Raw genomic sequence first — 22,387 nt, forward strand, 5'->3', positions numbered from 1 at the left:
AACCCACTTTAAATACTTTAATGGGTTATATTTTCCTTTATATTATAATTCAAACTTAAAGTGATGAAAACTCAATAGGCAAGCTCGGTCGTGATGAATTGTTTCCAGACTTCAATATTTTCCTTAATACTAACATCCAAAATTAAAGTACGAACTCGATATGCAAGTTCCATCAGGACACATAATTAAATTTCTTGATATATTCCTTAATACCAAAATCCAAAATTAAAGTGCCACCGCCTCCGCCTCCACGACAACCGCCTCCTTTATTCAAATTACTTTGTCGTTGGGCCAAGGAGACCTTAATGCTGCATCAATCGAAACATCGAAAATGTTTTAAATTCTAATTCTTTATTCTAAAGCTTTAAATTTTTGTTTAAATTATAACACATAGATCATTTGTTGGTTTTTTTTTTTCTTTTATTTTAAATGGAGTTTATTTTAACTTGAAATCTTTACAAAAATATTTGAGAATGTCACAACTGGGCCTGAGTCACAGCTGGGCCCGCTCCCCTACGCATTATCTTTTGGATCTTTTGCAGCATCAAATGAATTGGTTTTCCTAAATTTTTATGCGGAGTGGTGTCGGTTTAGTAATATTTTAGCGCCAATTTTCAATGAAGCGGCGGATAAGGTAAGTAAAACTAATAAATACAATATACGCAACTAAATATTAATCGAAATGATTACCTAAAAATATTGAACTAATTACACATGTTAAATATAATTAATTGCAGATTAAAGAGGAATTTCCCGATGCTGGTAAAGTAGTGCTAGGAAAAGTCGATTGTAATAAAAAAACAACGATAGCTTCAAGATTTCACATCAATAAGTATCAAACTTTGAAAATTGTACGAAATGGACAGCTTAGCAAGCGTGAATATCGTGGTCAGCGATCGGCGGATGCTTTTCTGGAATTTGTTAAAAAGCAATTGGAGGATCCAATTAAAGAGTTCCAAAGTTTAAAGGATATAGAGACACTTGATTCAAAGAAACGGAGCATAATTGGTTATTTCGATCGCAGAGATCAGCCTGAATATGATACATTTAGAAAGGTTGCTACCAATCTAAAGGAAGATTGCCAATTTCATGTTGGTTTTGGTGATGCATCTCTGGCTATGCATCCACCCGGTAAATTAATTTTAATTACTTACCGACTAATTGAATTAATTTAATTGAAATTTTTGATACACACACACAAGGTACCCCCATAATTGTATTCAGGCCTGATGTGGCTTTGTCACACGATAATGATGAAACCTTCACTGGAAGTCCACAGCATTTCGATGAGCTCAAAATTTGGATCCAAGAGAAATGTGTGCCACTTGTGAGGGAAATAACATTTGAGAATGCCGAAGAATTAAATGAGGAGGGTCTACCATTCCTGATTCTCTTCCATCGGCCGGATGACCATAATTCCATTAAGGATTACAAATCCATTATTGAACGGCAATTGTTAGATGAGAAACGTAAGGAACGGTGGTTCTTTGGATATTAATTCAAAATTTACTTATTACTTTACTTTACAAAATGTTCAACTTTATATATTTGCAGAGAACGTTAATTTCCTTACTGCAGATGGTAAACGATTTGCCCATCCCCTACACCATTTAGGAAAATATGAAGATGATTTACCTTTGATTGCAATTGATTCATTCAAGCATATGTATCTGTTTCCTCACTTTAGTGATATGTATACAGCAGGCAAGCTAAAGCAATTCCTTCAGGATCTCTACAGTGGCAAGCTGCACAGGTTTGTCTAACCAAAAGCAAAGAAAATGATGACGATAAATATTTATATTGTTTATTCCCCCTTCCCACTTTTTTTCAGAGAGTTCCATTATGGGCCGGATCCCACAAATAATGAGATACAAGCTGAAACCGGAAAGGGCACATCGCCACCTGAGTCTAAATTCAAAGAACTGGGACCCTCAAAACATCGCTATACCTTGCTAGAGAAAGATGAACTGTAATATTAAATATGTATATTTCCCATTAAAAAACAAAAAAATTGTAAAAACAAAAAAAAAAACATGGCAGTGTCATTAGGGGTCAATATTTAACCAGTCTAACGTATAGTTGTTTTATTTGTATGTATCTATTACATTTATTTCTTGTTAAATTAGATTATATTCTAAGTCCCAGCTCTGCCGGCAGCGCTGCTTGCTGTCTACTACGTCTTTCGTCATCAACAGAGTACATGCATACACACACAGACGCAACGCTACATAAACTGTATGTGTATGCGTGCGTTGCTTTGCTTTGGGAATAAGGGAAGAAGAAGAACAAATTGTAAAATAGAGAGTAAAATTGTTTCGTTTGTATATTAATGAATTGAGTTGCAGAAAACAAACATGTAAAATTATTATTACCAAGGACTGCAAGGGTATATAAACATCATCGGCATAGCCGATGTTAGCTTCTTTGATATTTAAAAATTCATTCAGTACTAGTTTCGCAAATCACAATAACAATATTCCCATATTAGTAAAAACTTTACGACGATTTTATCGTATTGTATTCTAATTTCTTATAAGAAATGTGTGAATAATATGGTCTACGGCTCAGTAACTAAATCCCAAATAAGGATTTTTTAGTTCAAGGATAATATGATTAAAAAAAAAAACATTTTGAATAAGAAGTTCTTTGAAATTGTGTATGTAACTCCAAAATTCAAAAACATGTTCCAGTATAAACACTAACAACAAGTGTTCACTAAAACAGCTGACTAAATGTAGGCGGCAAAACCAATGAAAACATTGCGCATTTTGCACCGGCGCAGTGTCTATTTTCTAAGATTTTTCTTATCAATTTAAGCTTCAAAAGCTCGCAAAATAAACTTTTTGGCATCCAACCCTCAACAACATTCATTCAGACCTACTCCCGCAGTCGGGACGATTACATTACTGCCATTCCTGCGGATAAATCTGAAAGTATATAAGGGCGTACAACAACGGTGCGTGAGCCAACACCCAGTGTCAAATATTTTTCAATAATTTAATTTCCATTAAAGACTTTGCAAATTATTAATTACTAATAAATTTAAGTCAATCAAGTTGAAATCTTAGTTTTCAGTTATTTAATGAGTGCTTAATGCTATTGAACGTCTCTATTGAACAAATTGTTTTTCCCTTTTGATTGCCAGTCTGTTTTCTGGTGTGTATGTATAGAAAAAGGACTAGCATCCTTTATGGGAGCAGTGAAGAAGTGTAATTTAAAACCCATAAAATTCCCATTCTCATACATATATTGTGAACAATTACGTATTCATATAGGTTAAAATACTATAATTGAATGTATGAATATATTTATTAAATGAAAATAAGAGCAACTCCAACTATATTTCTTATTGGTTGAGAACTCTGTTCCCCTCACACAAATAACAGACCATTTGAATTGAATTTCTTATTTATAGAAAATGCTTCTGCCGAGATGTGATGGCAATATTAACAATTGCCAATCTATTTACAAAAACATGGCCTTTGCCGTCTGGTTTCTCTCCACATTTGTCATTGTTGCAGCACAAAGGCATATGGCTCTAGAGCACGAGGGTACATACAATATTGGCGGTGTACTGACTAACTCGGACAGCGAAGAACATTTTCGCACCACAATAGCGGTGATTATTACACAAATTATATAATTCTTTAAACGATTAAAGTTACCCCATGTGGTTATCATCTATTTTGCAGCATCTTAACTTTGATCAACAGTATGTGCCACGCAAAGTCACTTACTATGAGAAAACTATTCGCATGGATAAGAACCCCATCAAAACAGTGTTCAATGTTTGCAACAAACTCATCGAGAAGCGGGTAAGCAATATATATCTACATTAATTGAGAGATTTTCTATCATTTGTAAAGGTTTTTTAGGCAATAAACCGATTAGTAATCGTAGAATTGGTTGCTTAGACTCAGTTTTAACTCGTTGTTAAGTCTGAAGACAATTTTTTTGGTTTCTCTTTACCAATCTGGTTTTTGAAAAATGAAAATTAACTGAATGACTTCTCTTTATGCAGATTAGTTCATTAATATGATTATGAAAACTAAAGATAGTTGAGCCTGAGAATTTCTTGTTGTCATCTATGATGCTTGACATAAATTACCAAATTCTTCCAGAAACCATTAAGCAGTCACGAACTTTGCTTTGAAATCTCTGCAGGATTTCAATGTAGATGGCTGATAGAGTATCTCAAATTGAAATAGCCAAATAGCCAAATAGGCGAGTTCATTTAACTTGCTTTTGAGTTAACGAAAGACCCTTAAGTCGCTCTGTGAGATTAAGTGCTTTTTAACTCAGTTAACGAAGCTTGTGTTAAACACAAATTTGTAGTAAATGTTAGTTTTATTTGTTATAAACTATTTTCAGGTATATGCTGTTGTTGTCTCGCATGAGCAAACCTCTGGAGATTTGTCACCAGCCGCTGTTAGCTATACAAGTGGCTTTTATTCCATTCCCGTTATTGGCATTTCATCCCGGGATGCAGCCTTCTCTGACAAAAATATTCATGTTTCATTTCTGAGAACCGTGCCGCCTTATTATCATCAGGCTGATGTGTGGCTTGAGATGTTAAGTCACTTTAGCTATACAAAGGTAAGAATATTTCATCTCATCAATGTATAGAAAGTGTTATTTATTGGCTTTCAAAATTGTTTTGTTGATAGGTTATCATAATACACAGTTCGGATACCGATGGCAGAGCCATTTTAGGACGTTTTCAGACTACGTCACAAACCTATTACGATGATGTTGATGTCCGGGCCACTGTTGAGATGATTGTGGAATTCGAGCCAAAACTAACGAGTTTTTCTGAACATTTAACTTACATGAAGACGGCACAATCACGTGTGTACTTAATGTATGCCAGGTAAGAAATAATTTAATCCTATTCAAGTCATAAAACTCTACCAAAATATTTATAATATTTAAACCATTTCATTTCATTAGTACCGAGGATGCTCAAATAATATTCCGCGATGCTCGTGATCATAATATGACACAAGAAGGACATGTATGGATTGTGACCGAACAAGCCTTATTTGCCAATAATACACCCGAAGGAGTGTTGGGTCTGCAGCTGGAACATGCCCACAGTGATAAAGGACATATAAGGGTTAGTAGAGTCTTCAATTTTACTTGTCTATTGGTTTTCATTATAATAACCATATTTATAGGACAGCGTTTATGTTCTTGCATCGGCCATAAAGGAGATGATTTCCAATGAAACAATTGCCGAAGCTCCAAAGGATTGTGGAGATTCAGCTGTCAATTGGGAATCAGGCAAGCGCCTTTTCCAATACCTAAAGACTCGCAATATTACGGGTGAGACAGGCCAAGTGGCCTTTGATGACAATGGAGATCGAATCTATGCCGGCTACGATGTCATCAATATTCGTGAGAACCAAAAGCAACATGTTGTTGGCAAATTTAGCTATGATAATGTGGGTAGTAAAGTTAAAAACAATTCCGTAAGAAAGTTATAATAATGAATTTTAACCACTCAGATGAGAGCCAAAATGAGAATGAAGATCAATGATAGCGAAATCATTTGGGCTGGTAAACAGAAACGTAAACCAGAGGGCATAATGATACCAACACATCTGAAGCTATTGACCATAGAAGAGAAACCTTTTGTTTATGTGCGACGCATGGGCGATGATGAATTCCATTGCGAGCCAAATGAGCGACCATGTCCATTGTTTAACACCACAGATGCAACTGGTAAATAAAAGGAAAAACAAGGATATGACATAAAACTTACCATTCTATTCTATAGCCAACGAATTTTGTTGTAGTGGCTATTGCATTGACTTGCTAATCGAACTTGCCAAACGCATCAACTTTACCTACGATCTAGCTCTGTCTCCGGATGGGCAATTTGGTCATTATATTCTGCGTAATAATACGGGTGCCACTTTGCGTAAGGAGTGGACTGGTCTGATAGGTCAATTGGTCAATGAACGGGCCGAGTAAGCAGCTAATAATATAGATTCACAGAAATGAACTAACAGAATTAATTTTTTCCTTTATTATTTAGCATGATCGTTGCACCACTAACCATTAATCCGGAGCGTGCCGAGTATATTGAATTCTCGAAGCCATTTAAATACCAAGGCATTACAATACTCGAAAAGAAACCGTCACGATCGAGTACTCTTGTGTCTTTCTTACAGCCATTTAGTAACACGCTATGGATCTTGGTAATGGTGTCGGTTCATGTTGTGGCACTCGTTCTCTACTTACTGGACAGGTGAGCAATATATTTCTGAAAAAAAAACTCCTTAACCCTTTAAACATTAAAAATTAATAACATACACATACACTCACCTGAACCTAAAATAATGAATTAAATATTCGTTGCGTTGGGCGGTTCAAAGGCAGCGAATTTCTCAAACTTATACCTTAAAAACAACATTCAATGTGAATCAAATCATTAACTTATATTTCGGATTTCTATACTTAGATTTTCACCGTTTGGACGCTTTAAGCTCTCGCATTCGGACAGTAATGAGGAAAAGGCATTGAACCTCAGTTCAGCCGTATGGTTTGCGTGGGGTGTGCTTCTAAACTCTGGTATTGGTGAGGGAACCCCACGTAGTTTTTCCGCACGTGTACTCGGAATGGTTTGGGCTGGATTTGCTATGATAATCGTTGCTTCATACACTGCCAATTTGGCTGCTTTCCTTGTGCTGGAAAGGCCGAAAACGAAACTGAGCGGTATCAATGACGCTCGTCTAAGAAATACCATGGAAAATTTAACATGTGCAACCGTGAAGGGCTCTTCGGTGGATATGTATTTCCGTCGACAAGTTGAGCTGTCTAATATGTATCGGACCATGGAAGCAAATAACTATGCAACTGCTGAGCACGCCATTCAGGATGTGAAGAAGGGGTAACATGGCCAAGTTGATGAACTCGTATATAGTTCAGAGTCTTTGTCTATTATGTAGATGGAAAAATTTAAAAAAAAAACAAAAAACCTAAACTAAAAAAACAAATATAGTCGCATGCTTGGCACCACTCAAGACTATCCTTTCTCCAACAACAACAACATAAACAACATCAACAAAATGCTAAAATTTTTGTCACTGTCCTATCTCTTTGCTCTATTCTTCTAGTAGATACCCTTTTTCGTACCTTACCCCTATATATTTATATATGTTTTTCGTAAACGTTTCTACTTGTTGTTTCTCTCTCTCTCTCTCTCTTTATGAGGAATGTATAAGTATTATATATTAAATTACTTTTAATTCCCTAACTTTAGCAAGTTAATGGCCTTTATCTGGGATTCATCTCGCCTGGAGTATGAAGCCTCTAAAGATTGCGAGCTTGTCACAGCAGGCGAACTCTTTGGACGCAGTGGATATGGCATTGGACTTCAAAAAGGATCACCCTGGACCGATGCTGTCACCTTGGCTATTCTGGAATTTCATGAAAGTAAGTCAACACATTCGAAATGTGTAGTCAATTTGTAATTGTTATTATTTTGTAGGTGGCTTTATGGAAAAACTTGATAAACAATGGATATTCCATGGGCATGTTCAGCAGAATTGTGAACTGTTTGAGAAAACACCAAATACGTTGGGACTAAAGAATATGGCTGGTGTGTTTATTCTAGTCGGTGTAGGTATAGCGGGTGGCGTGGGACTTATTATCATTGAAGTGATCTATAAGAAGCATCAAGTGAAGAAGCAAAAGCGTCTGGATATAGCTCGACACGCTGCTGATAAGTGGCGTGGCACCATAGAGGTAGGCAATCATATCTACATTTTGTTTTGCAAGGCTAACTGACACTTCTTTCCATAACAGAAACGTAAAACCATTCGAGCATCTTTGGCCATGCAACGACAATATAATGTTGGCTTGAATTCTCGGGCACCCGGTACCATAAGTTTGGCTGTGGATAAGAAACGTTATCCACGCTTAAGTCAGCGCATGGGCCCTGAACGTGCTTGGCCCGGAGATGCCGCTGAAGTTTTACGCATGAGACGTCCGTATGAGATTGGCAAGCCAGGACAGTCGCCAAAAGTAATAGGCGGTCCTCCACATCCAATGCTGGGCAAGACAAGACCACAGGCTCAGCAAAATCTATTGCCACCACGATATTCACCCGGTTATACCAGCGATGTGTCTCACTTGGTCGTTTAATGATTGAATGCCCAACAATGCGTTGTTACCATTTTTTTTCTTCATTAGATCACAAATTTTGAATTGGAATTAAGTTTGATTTTACATATTTCTAAAAATGTTGCAGTGTTTAATATTTTCGCATAGTTATGATCTTGTTTACGGTCTCAAATGTTCCATGTGAAGTGCACACATTAAAAGAAAGTTTCTGTTGATAGTTTTGCTTATTATATGTAAATCAATTGTTCAACATGATGTATGAATATTTTATAAAGGAAGCTCATTATATGTAATACGACGTATTTCTGGTCTACCAAAATGATCAGAAAATCGAATTTTAAAAAGTTAACAGCTAACATTTTCAGCAAACAAACAAACAAACAAAAAAGTTAAAATATGTATAAATTTTATGCCAAATGAAATAAATATAGTAGATATGTGCCAAAAAAAGAATTTTATATTTTAAATTCAATTTCTAACGTTAAAACTTTTCGTAATAGAACGGAAAATGAGACAGTGTACATGTGTATATTTTTCATTAAGAATTTGTCGTCTAACATCTTTGACCGCGATTGATGGTCTTCTGAATTATCAGATCACATTCCGTTATCAGCATTGACAGCAAACATGTACTTTAATCCTTTTATTTGCCTTTTTAGCCTTGTAAAGGGGCAAATAATTGTAGCTCAGAAAGACCACGTTGTCCGACTTATTTTACCTCTTCTTTACGGTATAACTGAATCTTTAATGTTGAAACTTTCCAACGTTAAAAGAATTGTATGTACCTAATGAAAACTATAACTACTTTATTTTGTAGAATATGATTTCTTCTAACAGTAACGCTCATTTAAAGACTTATAAACATTGTTTTTATTTCGATTCGGTGATTTCAGAACATAATTTGGAAACTAACTTTAAATGGAAATAATCTTAAAGTATTACTGTTTTAAATTATACCGCCAAAAACATTTCTTTTTTTTGTAACCAAATCAGGGATGGACGCTTAGCTACTACTTCAGGGATGAAATCAACTGGTTCATTTCTTGAGGGATGACGAAGGCATACTAGAGATGGTGGTGGGTGTCGTAATATTTAGAATCTATCACATATCCTCGAGCGGGAGAACTTAAAATTTAAATTGTCTCAATTTTATCAAAATTGCTTTTTAACCTTAATTTCCAACTAAACCTTTTTAAAGTTGATCAAAGGCAATTTTATAATCAAAATTAAAAATTTAACGTGACTTCAAATTGTTATTTTTTTAGTCTCTACACATATTTGTGAACGATTTCTTTTTAACTAGTGTTGAATGTTATTTTCCAAAAAATAGATAAGATATGTAAATATCTATCTTAAATATCTAAAAAATTATCAAATTGACGAAATAACAGAATATCCTGGGAATGTTTTTATAACCGGATGGTTATGCTTCAAGAGCAGTCTTAGACTAACTCAATTAATTTTGTTTTCCACTTGTAGTTAATAATACAATTACAATTATAATTAATAATATAATTACAATAAAAAAAGACAGAAACAAACCATTTGAGGCTGAGAAATAAGGCTCAAAAGCAAAAACATATCTTAAATCTGAATTTGCAAAGGATAACAGACCTTTCTCTTTCTTTTTATGATGAATATTATTATTATTATCAGTATATAATATAGTTTTTAAACTATCAAACCTAACTATATTATAACATAGTATTAGAAACTATGGCTTTCGGGCTTAGATGAAAACTAAATAGATAAACTAGGATTAAACCCGGACTATTTAATAAATTTATATAGCAATAATTATTGAGTGTCCAATAATTAAATATTTTTACTAAGATTATAACAATTTACGGCTTGTTTCAAGTATTATTGCAAAATAACTTAAATAAATTAATTTTGATTCAACAAATTGTGCATTATATTCAAATCGTATATATATAAATTGTATATAATTCACTAACGTGTAATTGTACAGATTTTCTCACTATGACTATCATGCTGTTCCCTTTTTGTCTTTGTTTACAAAAGGTTGCCCACACAAAAACTGTGTGTTCCTTCACTTCCACCTGAATGCTCCTTTTCCGCAGGACTTTGCGCCATTTGCCACTTTTCTTGGCCACATGCCGTGCCAATTGATGTCAAATTTATAACGACAAATACTAGAAAACTTGCCACACATAGAAACACACAGACTGTCCAGGCAGGCACACACAAACCACAGCCTTCCTTTGCGCCACTTCTACAGCTTGTTCACATTTCGAGCATCATTATTGCTTTTTGATTTTTCGGTGTGAATTTGGTAAGGCAACACATACATAAGTGTTTCATGTACATGTGTGTGTGTGTGTGTGTGTGTGCTCCCTGGATGAGTTATGGCCTGTGCCTAGAGCCTTGGTTGGAACTGTGCCCAGGATCAGCCGCAGCTTGCAGTTATGTGTGTCCCTTTTTTACTTTTTCGCTTTTTCCTTTCTGTTTTGCGAGTCAACATATTAATGCAATTTTATTTAAATTATGCAACATTTATGCCTTTTTTACTTGCTTTTGATACATTTGTTTTATATTCGCTGCCGTCTGATCCAACCGGTTACAGCAGTCGGAACTGTGCTATTTTATTGTCCTCTTGTAAATTTCATTTGCGCGTCTGTGAAGTTTTCCCAGACCGAACCGCACCCACTTCCTTTGGCTCTGTCACTGTCTGTGCCGCTTTTTGTATCTCTTATGCATTCAGATTTATGAGCATCAAACAATTTATGCCATGAGTCTTGATAATTTTAAATGTTAATTACACTTGTTGGCTTCTGTTTTGCCAATTTGGTAATTAAAATATTAAAGACATTGGCAGATTTCATGAGTGCTAATTATGAGAAATACCACAGGGAAAATTTAATTTCTGATTCATTGATAATTGAAAGCCAATTGAGGAGAGAAATCTTCGCTTTGGGTATTGATTCTAGAGGATGGAAAGGAAAGGAGCAAAAATAAATAGCATAAGTGAATCATTTATCATAATAGAAGTAAATGTAAAATTTTTTATTGCCACTTTGGCTTAATTCTATCTGCATTAAAGTACTTCACATAATTAATTATAATATTAATGACTTGTCCTCAACTGCTATTTTGGAAAATGGAAAAATGAATTTTGTTTATAGAAATAGAGGGAACAACAAACAACCTACACAAAAGCATTTCTTTATACAGAAATCTTGTAAAGTTTCAGAGTTGGAAGGATTGTGGTCATTTTTTGAGGTACAATTGGTTATCCTCCATAAGGAATAGACTCTAGTATTATAAGCTCTGTCTCGATATTTTATTATTTGGTAAAAAAACTCAACTAATTTTAGCTTTAATCTTTATTGATTGTCGGAAAAAAACCTAAGCAGTTCCTTAATCTCCTTTTCTTTAGTCAAAAATATCTTCTTTCCATTCATGATTCTCTGTTACTTACTTTAAAGGTATCCTAGGAGGTAAATCAAATCAAGCGTAGTTAATATATATATTTTTTTTGGAGACTATTTAGAGAGTAAGCTGCTAAAGGAACTTTAAAGGTCATCAGGAATTCAAGAGTTCTTCCTTACTTTCTTATTACTTATTTTCCACCTTCCCTATCCTGGGAGGTATTTTAAATACAATTTAAAGTCGCTAAATTGTATGTAAGAGGCAAAATTTTATAGTATAAACTTTATACTGTCAAGCGACGATTTAAAAACAAAATTTTAAAAAAGGCAAGTAAAAAAGTAGATAACAATATAACATCTTTAATAAAATATACTTCAATAAAATAGCGTTTTTTGCAAAAATCATTTTCCCTAATAATTAGTTCAGCGAGATTAAAAAAGCTTGAAATTATTATGTAGTTAAAATAATTGCTAAAAAAAATATTGAAAAGAGAAAAATTGTAAATTGTTTAATTTAATTGGCGAAATTGTGATCGAAACATATTTGAGAGATGAATCTGACGACAAAGAAAGGCAACTTGCAAATATGGTTGAGCAATAGAAAAATTTCATGTGGAGCCGTCAAAACCGGAAATGGTAAAGTGGCAAAGACCAAAAGCGGAAATGTCAGGACAGAAATGCAAATTTTTCCATATAAAAAGGAAATTATAAAAATATTTTGTTGGTCGAAAATTGTTTGCTTAGCCTCCCTTACTACTGCCCTTTCTCATTCCCTCCCCTTTCCTCAAGCGCAGTTGCTCCCCTTGCCTTACCGCAATATGACCAGAAAAAAAAGTAGCTGAGGAATTTTTGCACGTGGGTCGTTTTCGTTTGCTATCTGAAGTCCACTTGAAAAGACTGCCCCACACTCTGCAATAAAAATACTTGAAGGGCCACATCGTCGTCTGGCAGAAACTTTTTGTTTTTTTTCTTCTTGTTACCCTCGACTATATAAAAATGGTTTGAAAAAAAAATGGCAAGTGAATTTATGTGAAAGGTTGAAGTTCATATTTTCACTTTAATTATATTCTTTTTATTTTTTTGCCATGTGAATGGGATTTATTTACATGAATTTCAATCGGAAGATTGGTATATAAATTACCATAAACATCTCGTCTCGTCTCACTATGGAAATAAATGCATACAGATATCTGTGTTATTTCTTTTTTCGCATGCATTTTGAATGCTTAATGGACAAGAGGCCGAAGAGAGCAAAGGGAACTCAAATGTCAAAAACAGCGAAATGGCAAAAAGGACCAAGGCCTTTTTCGAAATCATAAATGTCTCTACGTACTACGAACAGACAGTATGTGCATGTGTGTATGTGTGTGCATGTGTGTGTTTGTATGTCGGTTGCACAGGTGAAAAGTCAGAGGAAGTCGCATTAATTCCACTTAATTTGTTTTAACCACAAAAGCCAAAGAATCGAATGCCACATTGAGGTTTTCCCTGGCAATGAAAGGTATGTACATATAAACACATGAAAGGAAAAAACAAATGAAAAGCGATTGAAAGTTTAAAATTTCCGGGATTATCCCCTTTTCCTAGGAAGGAATAACATTTACTTCTTTATAACATTTTTTTTTAAACAACATAAAAATCAAGGATACGAACGACTGACTATTTTACATCATATTCCTTCAGCTATGTAACAGATACACCAATGTTAACTATGCCTTCTCTTTTCTGTTACTTTCTCTTTTGTATTTACCCAATCCTGTTCTGTTAACAAAGGACTTCTACAAGGTAGATGTTAACAAAATGTCTCTCTTAAGAGTTTAACATAGCTGCTATCTAACATTACATAGCAAATTGCTCCTTGATAATTGGTCTGTTAAATTGCTAACATAATTTGCCCTTCCTTCAATTGATGTGTTAAATTGCTAACATATTTCTCCTTCACAGCTTTCTCTTAAAATATCCTACCAAATAACGGTTTATTTTTTCTCCTTAACAAAGCTGTAACGTTGGTAAACTTGAAAGCTCATTATATTTAGCTTTATACTCCAAGCTCACGATTCTAACAACCCTCATATAACTTTGCCTTAGAGACAGTGGAATTTTTAGAATATTTGTACTCGGCTTTCCTATTGGCCGTGAAGCCGCTTATAAAAGTCAAAGCAACGCCCAATAAAAGTTTAGTTTCAGTTTGTATTCACTCAGAGACAGGATGTTACTATTGGATCCATATAGCTAAGGGCAATTCAAATAAACTTTTGTTATGGATCATCTAAAATTTGTATATTTACCTGAAAATAAACACAGAAATCATTTCTTAGCATTTTTATTATGGAGAGGTTTACCTGAGAAAAATTCTTAATTAATGTAGGTTCTTTAATTGATTCTCAACAGAAGTTAAAAGCTGAAGCACTGTTTTGATGCTGATCCTAATGATATAGGTACTTCAAAAGTGTTCAACGTTTGTTTATTGCAAAAAGAAGAAGAAAACCAAATATCATTGAAAAATATTTTCTCAAAACCGATTATTTCTTACTAATTGCAGTCATACATACTTAAGTTTTGAGTGAAGTTCAAATAAAAAAAAACTTTACTTAAACCTAATAAACGTTGAGATGTTTCGAATCAACTTTATATACTAAAATAATTATGGTTCGAAAGGAGGATTGTGGAAGGTCTAAATATCTCCAAAAGTATCAATAATAATTGAGATAACTTTTAACTTTTTTTCATCTTTTTATATCCCCGACTAGTAAATCTTCTAATTGTTCAGGCAACTTCAATCAATTCTTAATTTAACAAAATATCTTCCTTGATAATTTCTGCAATTGTATGTAATGGTGTTCTTGTGATAATGGTCTGGCAATCCCATTTAACCAGCCCTAGTCAGCTGATTCAACAATAAGAAAGACAATCTGGGAAGCCGGCCGGACAGAAGCGAAGACGACAAAAAGAGTTACAAAAAACTACGAAAGATATTAAACATTTATTCATTTAAATCTAGTATTATCTAAAAATTGATACATCAATCAATCATCAATCAATACCCCAGTCCCACATTATTTATTCAGCTTCATTTCTATATGACATCTACTGCTTTACCCTATGAATTTTAAAATAGACAACTACCATACATTAATTTGTTCTTTTCTGTTAGCTTTAAAGAAACAAAAGAAACACTTGAGACTAAATGAATGAAATAAAAAAAAAACAGAAAGATTTATGTAGGTTTTTAACTCCATACATTAAGCTTTGAAGATAAAACAAAAAAATAAACTATTGCTATTATATTTTTCCCCTTTTTAAATGCAAAGAAAAACTTCAAAGATTGTGTTTAATGGGAAAAGGGGGATACGAAAATAGGTTTACAAGGGCAACAGAATATATGTATAATATCTAAAAATAATATTACAAATCTATTCTTAAATTTACATAAGTAGTCTGAGTCTTTGCTATTTTTTTTTTAAATTTGTAATTTTTTTTTTTACATTTAAAGTTCCTATTAACCTTAACACCTCACGTACATTTTAAAAATTTAGGTGGCCAAATGACATACCTGAAACTTCGACCATTATTTAATTCACTTTTAGCCTGAAAAAAGTTGGCAAGCATGATTTACCGGTCCATTACGTTTTTAACTTTTAAGCTCCTCACAAAAAAATGTGAAAATAGTAATTACAACCTAATTAACACAATGCCTAATTAACCCCAGAGAACTCCCAGTCAGAATATAGAGGAAACGACCCTCAACCTTAACTAACTGACTGCATTTTTTGGTTGCAGTTCACTGGAAAGTCATGTGAAAATTAAATACTATGCGAAGTAAATTGCCAACTAGGAGAAGGCCAACTAGAACGAGAAGTACTCCGGGCTAAGATATGGGAAGAGAGACTACGAATTTATTGGAATGCAATTGAAAATGCAGCAAGCGTATCGAGGCCGAGTGAACAAAAAATGCCAGCCAGCGAAATGGTTTGAACTTGCGGCAATAAATTCTGGTCAAAAGCAATCCTAATGAAGAGGAAGGTAGAGAGGCAGGGAGAGAGAGAGAGAAAAAGCCTACAAATTGTATTAAAGTTTATGGGTTTTTATTTCTTTTCATTCTAGATTTTTTTTTGTGTGTGGAAGTACTCAACAAAATGCTAAAAAATTCGTCTTGTTTTTGGTTTTGTTTTTTGCCATGTCTATGTGTGGCCTCATAACTGTTTGAGAAATTACTCACGTAGCATGGTCTGAGCGTTCTCGGACTAATCCCCGCAAGCATGACAGGCAAAGGCCAAAGAGTAAAGTAGTATATATGGAAGCTTAAAGTTTCTGAAAAGTTAAATAGAGAATTTGACTTTTATATTATATCGAAGAAGCCTTTGACTCAATGCCAATTTTTGGGTAGTGGTGGCTAACAAGCCGTTTAACGCTTCTCGTTTTGTATATGGAATCAAACGTATTCATCTCCCTTTTCGCTCCTAAACATATGCTACAAATAATTTGTTATTCAATACGAAACACGAAAAAGTACACAAAGCGGTAAACGAGCTTCATCACAGCAACAGCAACAACAACAACAACAACAGGATTACAAGGCAAAGCACAGACTGGACATTTAGTAAATTGGCTAACAACTTTTTGTAAGCTTCCTTTCCTTTCCCTTCCTTTTCGTTGCTGCCCTTTTTTTTCGTTTTTGGTCAGTATTGTTGTTGCTGTTGTTGATTGTTGGTCATCATGTTGTGCCATATGTTTGACCACAACAAGTCTAACAACTACCAGAGTTGGGGTAAACTCACAAAAAAAGGGTTTCGACCAAGATGTTGACATGGTTAAGTAGTAGTTTTCGAATAACTTGATAATGGCAGTCTGTAGGGAAACTAGAATAAAGAAATTAATAATGGCTAACGTTCAACATTCAATTAAGATTACGGTGAGGTATTTATTGGTGGCATTAAATTGAGACTACGTTCCATGTTAGCAGCTTCTTTATATCAGTAACAAAATGTAAAGACGAGTAATGGAAATTTATGCACACGGCTAAAAAAATTACCATAAATTGATTATAGATATTAGCTAACAAAAGAATATTTTCAGAATAAAGATACTGATTGTTTAAGAAATTATTTTTCTTAATTATTTTGTTTGATGTTTCTTAACGTTTTTCTTTGTTTCGTTTAAATAAATAGAACTGTTTTTTAATAAATAAGATTCTTTTTGGTAAATAACATAAAATTCATTATTGGCTAATTTGACAATAACAAAAGTACTCACAAACAGGCATATCAATAACATTACTTTGGCTTAAAGTGTTTATGCTAGTTTTTGATTTCTACTTAAATTCTACCATTAAGAATATATCTTCTTAGTTACATAAATCATATAATTGAATGAGATGCCGATTTCAGTACTGTCAAAAAGATCGACGGTGTAAGATTTATTAAGAGTGATTTGATGTGGCCAGAAGATAAAAAATTGGAAATTTTTTGCTTAAATATCGTATGGATATGGTAAAAATGGGAAAGATCATGGATATGTTAGTATTTTGAGAGTTGGTTACTTGTTTACTTCTCCATCATCCAGTTTTTTCTCATCTCTTTTACGAAATTTTTGCTACAATTACATTTGTGGCCAAAAAGTAAGCACAAGAATGGCCGAGCTGGCTCATCAAGTCAAATTCCAGACAAGAGTCAAGTTAGTCCAGTGACTTTTTGGACAATGCCACTTATGGTTGTGCCTTCTCTGTCCGTCTCTTACTCTATCTTTCTCTGCCTCTATGGTTTTTCTTATTGCCTTTTCTGTTTGCCACTTGTTATACTTGTTGTTTTTTTGCCATTGCCTTTTTCCAGTTGTTGTTTATGCCCTGGCCACTTGAGTTGCTTTTATTTTATTGAAGATTTGTATCAAAATGTCAACAGAAAACGTATGTCAACAACAACTTGCAGAAGTTGCTCTTTTGATGTGGGTACTATGAGAAGGAATGGTATGCACAGTGGTGCTAGTGAGCCGAAAGTACGATTCGAAGGGAGTGCAGTGGTAAGTAGAAGTTGTCTCAAGTTCTTCACTTCCCTTTTGCTGGGCAAATAAAATGTTTGCTTAAAAAATTGCAGACATGCATTGCGCGTAGAGTTTGACTCCCCCTCAAGTTTGCTCTTTCTTTTTTGACTCCCCTATTTTTAGTGTTTTTTTTCTCTTTTGTTTGGGAGTGTGCTGGAATTTACTGCAGTCACGATTTCACGACTGACACAAATACATTTAAAAATGTGCTAACATATCGTTGGATGGAGCTGAAGCTGGCAAAGAGAAGTTCACATTCCACGTTGACAGGGATCCTCCCAAACAGATGGCAGTTAAGTCTGGATAATGGCAAATGTATGGCAAAGGGGTAGAAGGATCTTAGGCAACGATGGAGCTAAGAAGCTGCGTGCTGGTAATCTGGTAAGTTATGTATAATTCTGATTTGGCCATAAGAACAGATTTAAAGGACAGTAAATGAATTATGCATTGGTAGCCAATATTAGTTATTACTAAGTCCTAATACAATTATCTAGAATTTTAATTCGTTTTTGTATACCGTACGAATTTTAAGCAAAGACCAACAATAAAACCAAAGCGTTTTTATACCATACACCCATAGGGTGAAATGGTATATTAAAGTCGCCAAAATGTATGTAACAGGCAGAAGGAAGCATCTCCGACCCCACAAAGTATATATATTCTTGATCAGGATCAAAAACTGAGTCGATCTAGCCATGTCCGTCTGTCCGTCCGTCCGTCCGTCCGTCCGTCCGTCCGTCCGTCCGTCCGTCCGTCCGCCCGTCCGTCCGTATGAACACCTAGATCTCGGAGACTATAAGAGCTAGAGCCACCAAATTTGGTATGCAGTCTCGTGTAGTATGTACGCTTATCGAGTTTGTTTCAAATTTTTGCCACGCCCCCTTCCGCCCCCAGAATTTACATAAAACTGTTTTTCTTAAAAAGTATAGCAGATAGAAACATCAAATTTGGTTTATATACTCGTTTAGTTAGCGCGCAGAAAATAATTGTTCCAACTTTTTGACACGCCCCCTTCCGCCCCCGGAATTTACATAACTCTGATTTTCTTAAAAACTATGTAAGCTACCGACATTAAATTTGGTATGTAAGTTAGCTTAATAGACGCGCAGATATTGACTATTTAAAAATTATGCCACGCCCATTTCCGCCCCCGAAAATTAAACAAAACTGATTTTCTCGAAAACTAACAAAGCTAAAGTCACCAAATTTAGTATGTATATTGGCTTAGTATGCGCGCAGAATACATATATTTTAATATGTTGCCACGCCCACTTTCGCCTCCATAATTTAGAAAAAACCGATTAGCTTTTGCAATTTTTTGACCATCGCGATCAAATTTGGCAGACTAATAAATCTTATCTATTTCTATCAAACTACCAAATTTGATTGAAATCGGACTAGAAACGTACAAAATATACGTATGAACGTATTTTGCTACGCGATCCATAAGGGCAGAATTGGCCGTTGGCTAGTGGCGGCGCTAGAGTGCTTGTGTGTTTGTAGAGTGAGCGAGATTACAAATGGTATGAGGCATGTTAAAACAATTTAGTAGACATACATTTGGTTTTCGAAATTTTAAATATTTGTTTCACCTGGTGTATGGTATACCCAAGTCGGCGAGACGACTTACTTACTTCATTTTTAATATCTTTTGATAGTATCAGATTTTAATGATAATAAGAAAAAATAAAACCCATTTTTAAAATTTTCTTTTATATCAAGAGTAAAAGAAGTGTGTTAAGATCACCTTAGTCGTAATTAATACGTAAAGAAACATTAAAAATTTTCGATAATTAATAAATAACTAAGTTTTAAACTGTACTCGGAAGATTTCAACTAATAAACATGAAAAACTTTTGAGCCAGTTTTAGGTATTTTATAGACCTCAAAGATTTGTACATATCTTTATAGAAATAAAATTTAGACATAAAATATTTACAATTTCAAATATATTATTGAAGATAGATTTATTAGTCAGAGAATTTAACATTTTGAAAAGCCTTTCAATCATTTTTCAGCATCGTCGTGTAATCAATACCAATAGAAATTAAATAAAAACTTGCAAGTTTATGGAATTTTGTTTATGTTTGAACCATCCATAAGCCACTTTGGCAGTCACTTTTCACTTTATATTATTATGCGAAAAGAGGAATTGTGCCGCATCATCTCGTCAAACCAACAAGCTACCCCCCACTGCTCCACAGGCATCACACATCTCACATCACTTGAAATAAAACTTTAGTTTTTATTTGTAAAACAACTGAGAAAAGACAAACACACTTCAGTTCGTTGCTGTTTGCTAAAAATAACTTGCGATATGCAATATATTTCAGATCTAACATTATTTTACATAAAGTAGACGAGACTTGGAGCAAAACTCACACAGAGACACATACACACTGATACAGCATACACTTCTAGTTAATCAAATTCCCAAACGAAATACAAACAATGAAATAAATGTCCTAAGACAAAAAAAATATATACACACACACACACATATATATCCTGAAGGAATGCCATCACTCCATTGTCTGCAATGTGAGAGAATGTGTATATATGTGTCCTGTGAAATATTCAATATACCGTATGGTATATATGTACTCCTAGTGCCCGAGACTTTTGCCACCTTCCCTTGAGTTACATCGAATCAACACAAACACAAATTGAATTTCTCAACGCGGCCAAAACGTATGTGTGTGTGTGTGTGTGAGTGAGTGACATTAATGCGATTCCTGCAACTGTCAATCATATTTTCATCTCAACTAGAGCAAAAAGTAAAGCACAAAAATAACAGAATAAAAAAAAATGAATTCCCTCAAATAATTTTCAGGCCTTGTTTTTCTATTGGAGTTTTATTTTCCACTTTGCAAGCCCTGTAAAAATACCGCAATCGGGGTATATTCAATATAACTACATACGTGGAAACTTAATAGTAGTTAAGTAGATAATGCTACATCTTCGGAATTGGTACTACAATCCGATCATGATGTATTGAATTTTGTTGGTTTTGGAAAGCTTCTTCTTCTCCTAAGTTAACAAATTTAATTGGTTTTGACTTGACTTGAGTTGAATTTTCTGTTAAAAAATGTGATTCTAGTACTAGGTTGTGTAACAAAACTATATACTTAACGATGTGTTAAGGTTTTGATTTGAAATTTGAACATGAAGAACAAAATAGGGCCTAGAACAGGTTGTCTTTTCAGTACAAATACATAAATAAGTATATAGGAAGGTCGGCTGTAGGTGTTTTATTATACATATGTATGTACATTGAAGCTTTAACAATCTGGAAAATAAAGTATTACACGTTTCAAATAAATACTCCAAGAATGACTATAAATTAATTATAATAAAACGCTGCAGGGGATCCAGAAGTCGTTCCTAGTTGTTTGATATCCTATCTAGTTATTTGTGTGTTTTTGTCATTCGGTCTTTGATGTTTTTTTTGATGCTAGATGCTTAATTTGCAATTTAATTGATTGCATCTAAAACAAAAAAGAAAATTTACAAATAAATTGAGATAAATTTGTTTTTATTGACAAGGTGTTCGGAATTGTGATTTCAACTGAAAGCTTAAAAACCAAAAGACTCATCAAAAATATATGAGAGAAAATTGTTAACTGTCCATAAAAAGATCGACTATTGTTTAACTTATAAGTTGAATAAATTTTGTTGATGTTAAAATTGAAATTGACTTCTTTTAATTACCTACATAGATGCAAATGTCTATAAGTAGGTTTTGGTTTTAAAAATATTAAAAAAATTACTTAAAGAACATATAAAGCACGGAGAAAATATACAAATATAGGCAAACAAAACAAATTACAAATTCAGAATTAAAAAGAAAAACTTTAGGTAAATGGCTTCCTTCAATGCCTAAGGCACAGAGATTAAAAATAATGTGTTTAAAATGGTTTAAAATATTTAAAAAACAAAAACAACAAATTTTATTAAGACAAAAAACATAGCTAGGAACAGCCAAACAGACTTTCAATTTTCAGTAATCAAACGCTATTTTGATAATACTCTAATGAATAAGTTGCTATGTGAAAATAAATAGTAGTACCTTTTTTCCTGGGATATTTCAAATAATTGATATTCTCTAGAAATTCGATTTACATCCATTTAACAGAACGACCCAATTTGAAAGAGCTTCGCATTACCTAATAAATAAATAAATAAAACTCTTGACACACTCATTAACACCTACCCACGCGCGCACACACACACACACACAGAAGGGGGAATAAAGAAGAAAAAAAACAGTATCGCTTGTCGAATGTCTATCGGACAGATTAAAAATACAATTTACGGCAAATCAATTGCGGCTAACATGGCACAACGACAGGCCAAAAACAAAAACCCAAAGAGACGAAGGCAGAAAAAGCGTAAATTAAAATGGGGCTCCCCCCTGAACGGTAGCCACAAGAGCTGCAAACAATTGAAGCAAAAAATTAAAAGCAAACACAAAACGACCCAAGAGGAAAGCAGAGACCAAGAAACAAAAGCGGCAAGCAGAAATCGAAAAGAAAAACAACAGTCACAGCTGTTGGCATAAATTTGTGTATACAATAAACAATTTAATATATTATTTTTTTTCTAGATTCAAGGACCGGCCAAAGTTCCTCTTAAACTTCAAATGATCATATTGAATCAAAACGTTCTATATAAATTTTCACATAGCTAATATAAACGAAGAAGGTCTTTGGAAGTCGTACGTCTATTTAGAATAGATTTTTAATTGTAATGGCCGTATTAACTTTTACTGCTGCCATAGTCCATTAACGGTATTCGGCTTAAAACTACAACTTAAAGATTGCTTAAGT

General features: G+C 34.0%; 2 protein-coding genes across 3 annotated transcripts; both read left to right on the plus strand.

The window, feature by feature from the left end:
- Nucleotides 1-448: 448 nt before the first annotated feature.
- On the plus strand, nt 449-2,002 carry LOC6641664 (endoplasmic reticulum resident protein 44; the record flags this gene model as incomplete). Its single annotated transcript, XM_002064651.4, has 5 exons — nt 449-634; nt 738-1,131; nt 1,203-1,469; nt 1,555-1,753; nt 1,832-2,002. Coding segments are annotated over 5 exons (1,188 nt in total), but the record flags the coding sequence as incomplete, so codon positions are not given.
- Nucleotides 2,003-2,891: 889 nt separating this feature from the next.
- Nucleotides 2,892-8,493, plus strand: LOC6641663 (glutamate [NMDA] receptor subunit 1). 2 transcript variants are annotated; one of them, XM_002064650.4, is made up of 14 exons: nt 2,892-2,956; nt 3,416-3,619; nt 3,693-3,815; nt 4,372-4,596; nt 4,668-4,870; nt 4,951-5,116; nt 5,178-5,444; nt 5,508-5,724; nt 5,780-5,972; nt 6,041-6,253; nt 6,467-6,895; nt 7,268-7,440; nt 7,496-7,752; nt 7,813-8,493. In XM_002064650.4, exons 2-14 carry the CDS (start codon nt 3,419-3,421, stop codon nt 8,149-8,151), a joined length of 3,006 nt encoding a protein of 1,001 aa, XP_002064686.2. In that variant the 5' UTR covers nt 2,892-2,956; nt 3,416-3,418; the 3' UTR covers nt 8,152-8,493. The 2 variants fall into 2 exon arrangements, with proteins under 2 accessions (XP_002064686.2, XP_046866968.1); XM_047011012.1 differs by lacking the exons at nt 2,892-2,956; nt 3,416-3,619; nt 3,693-3,815; ... (1 more) ...; nt 4,668-4,870; nt 4,951-5,116 and having other exon boundaries at nt 5,377-5,448.
- The last annotated feature ends 13,894 nt before the right edge of the window (nt 8,494-22,387 follow it).

This window comes from Drosophila willistoni (assembly GCF_018902025.1).
Source record: "Drosophila willistoni isolate 14030-0811.24 chromosome 2R unlocalized genomic scaffold, UCI_dwil_1.1 Seg200, whole genome shotgun sequence".
In the NCBI taxonomy this organism is placed as follows: domain Eukaryota; kingdom Metazoa; phylum Arthropoda; class Insecta; order Diptera; family Drosophilidae; genus Drosophila; species Drosophila willistoni.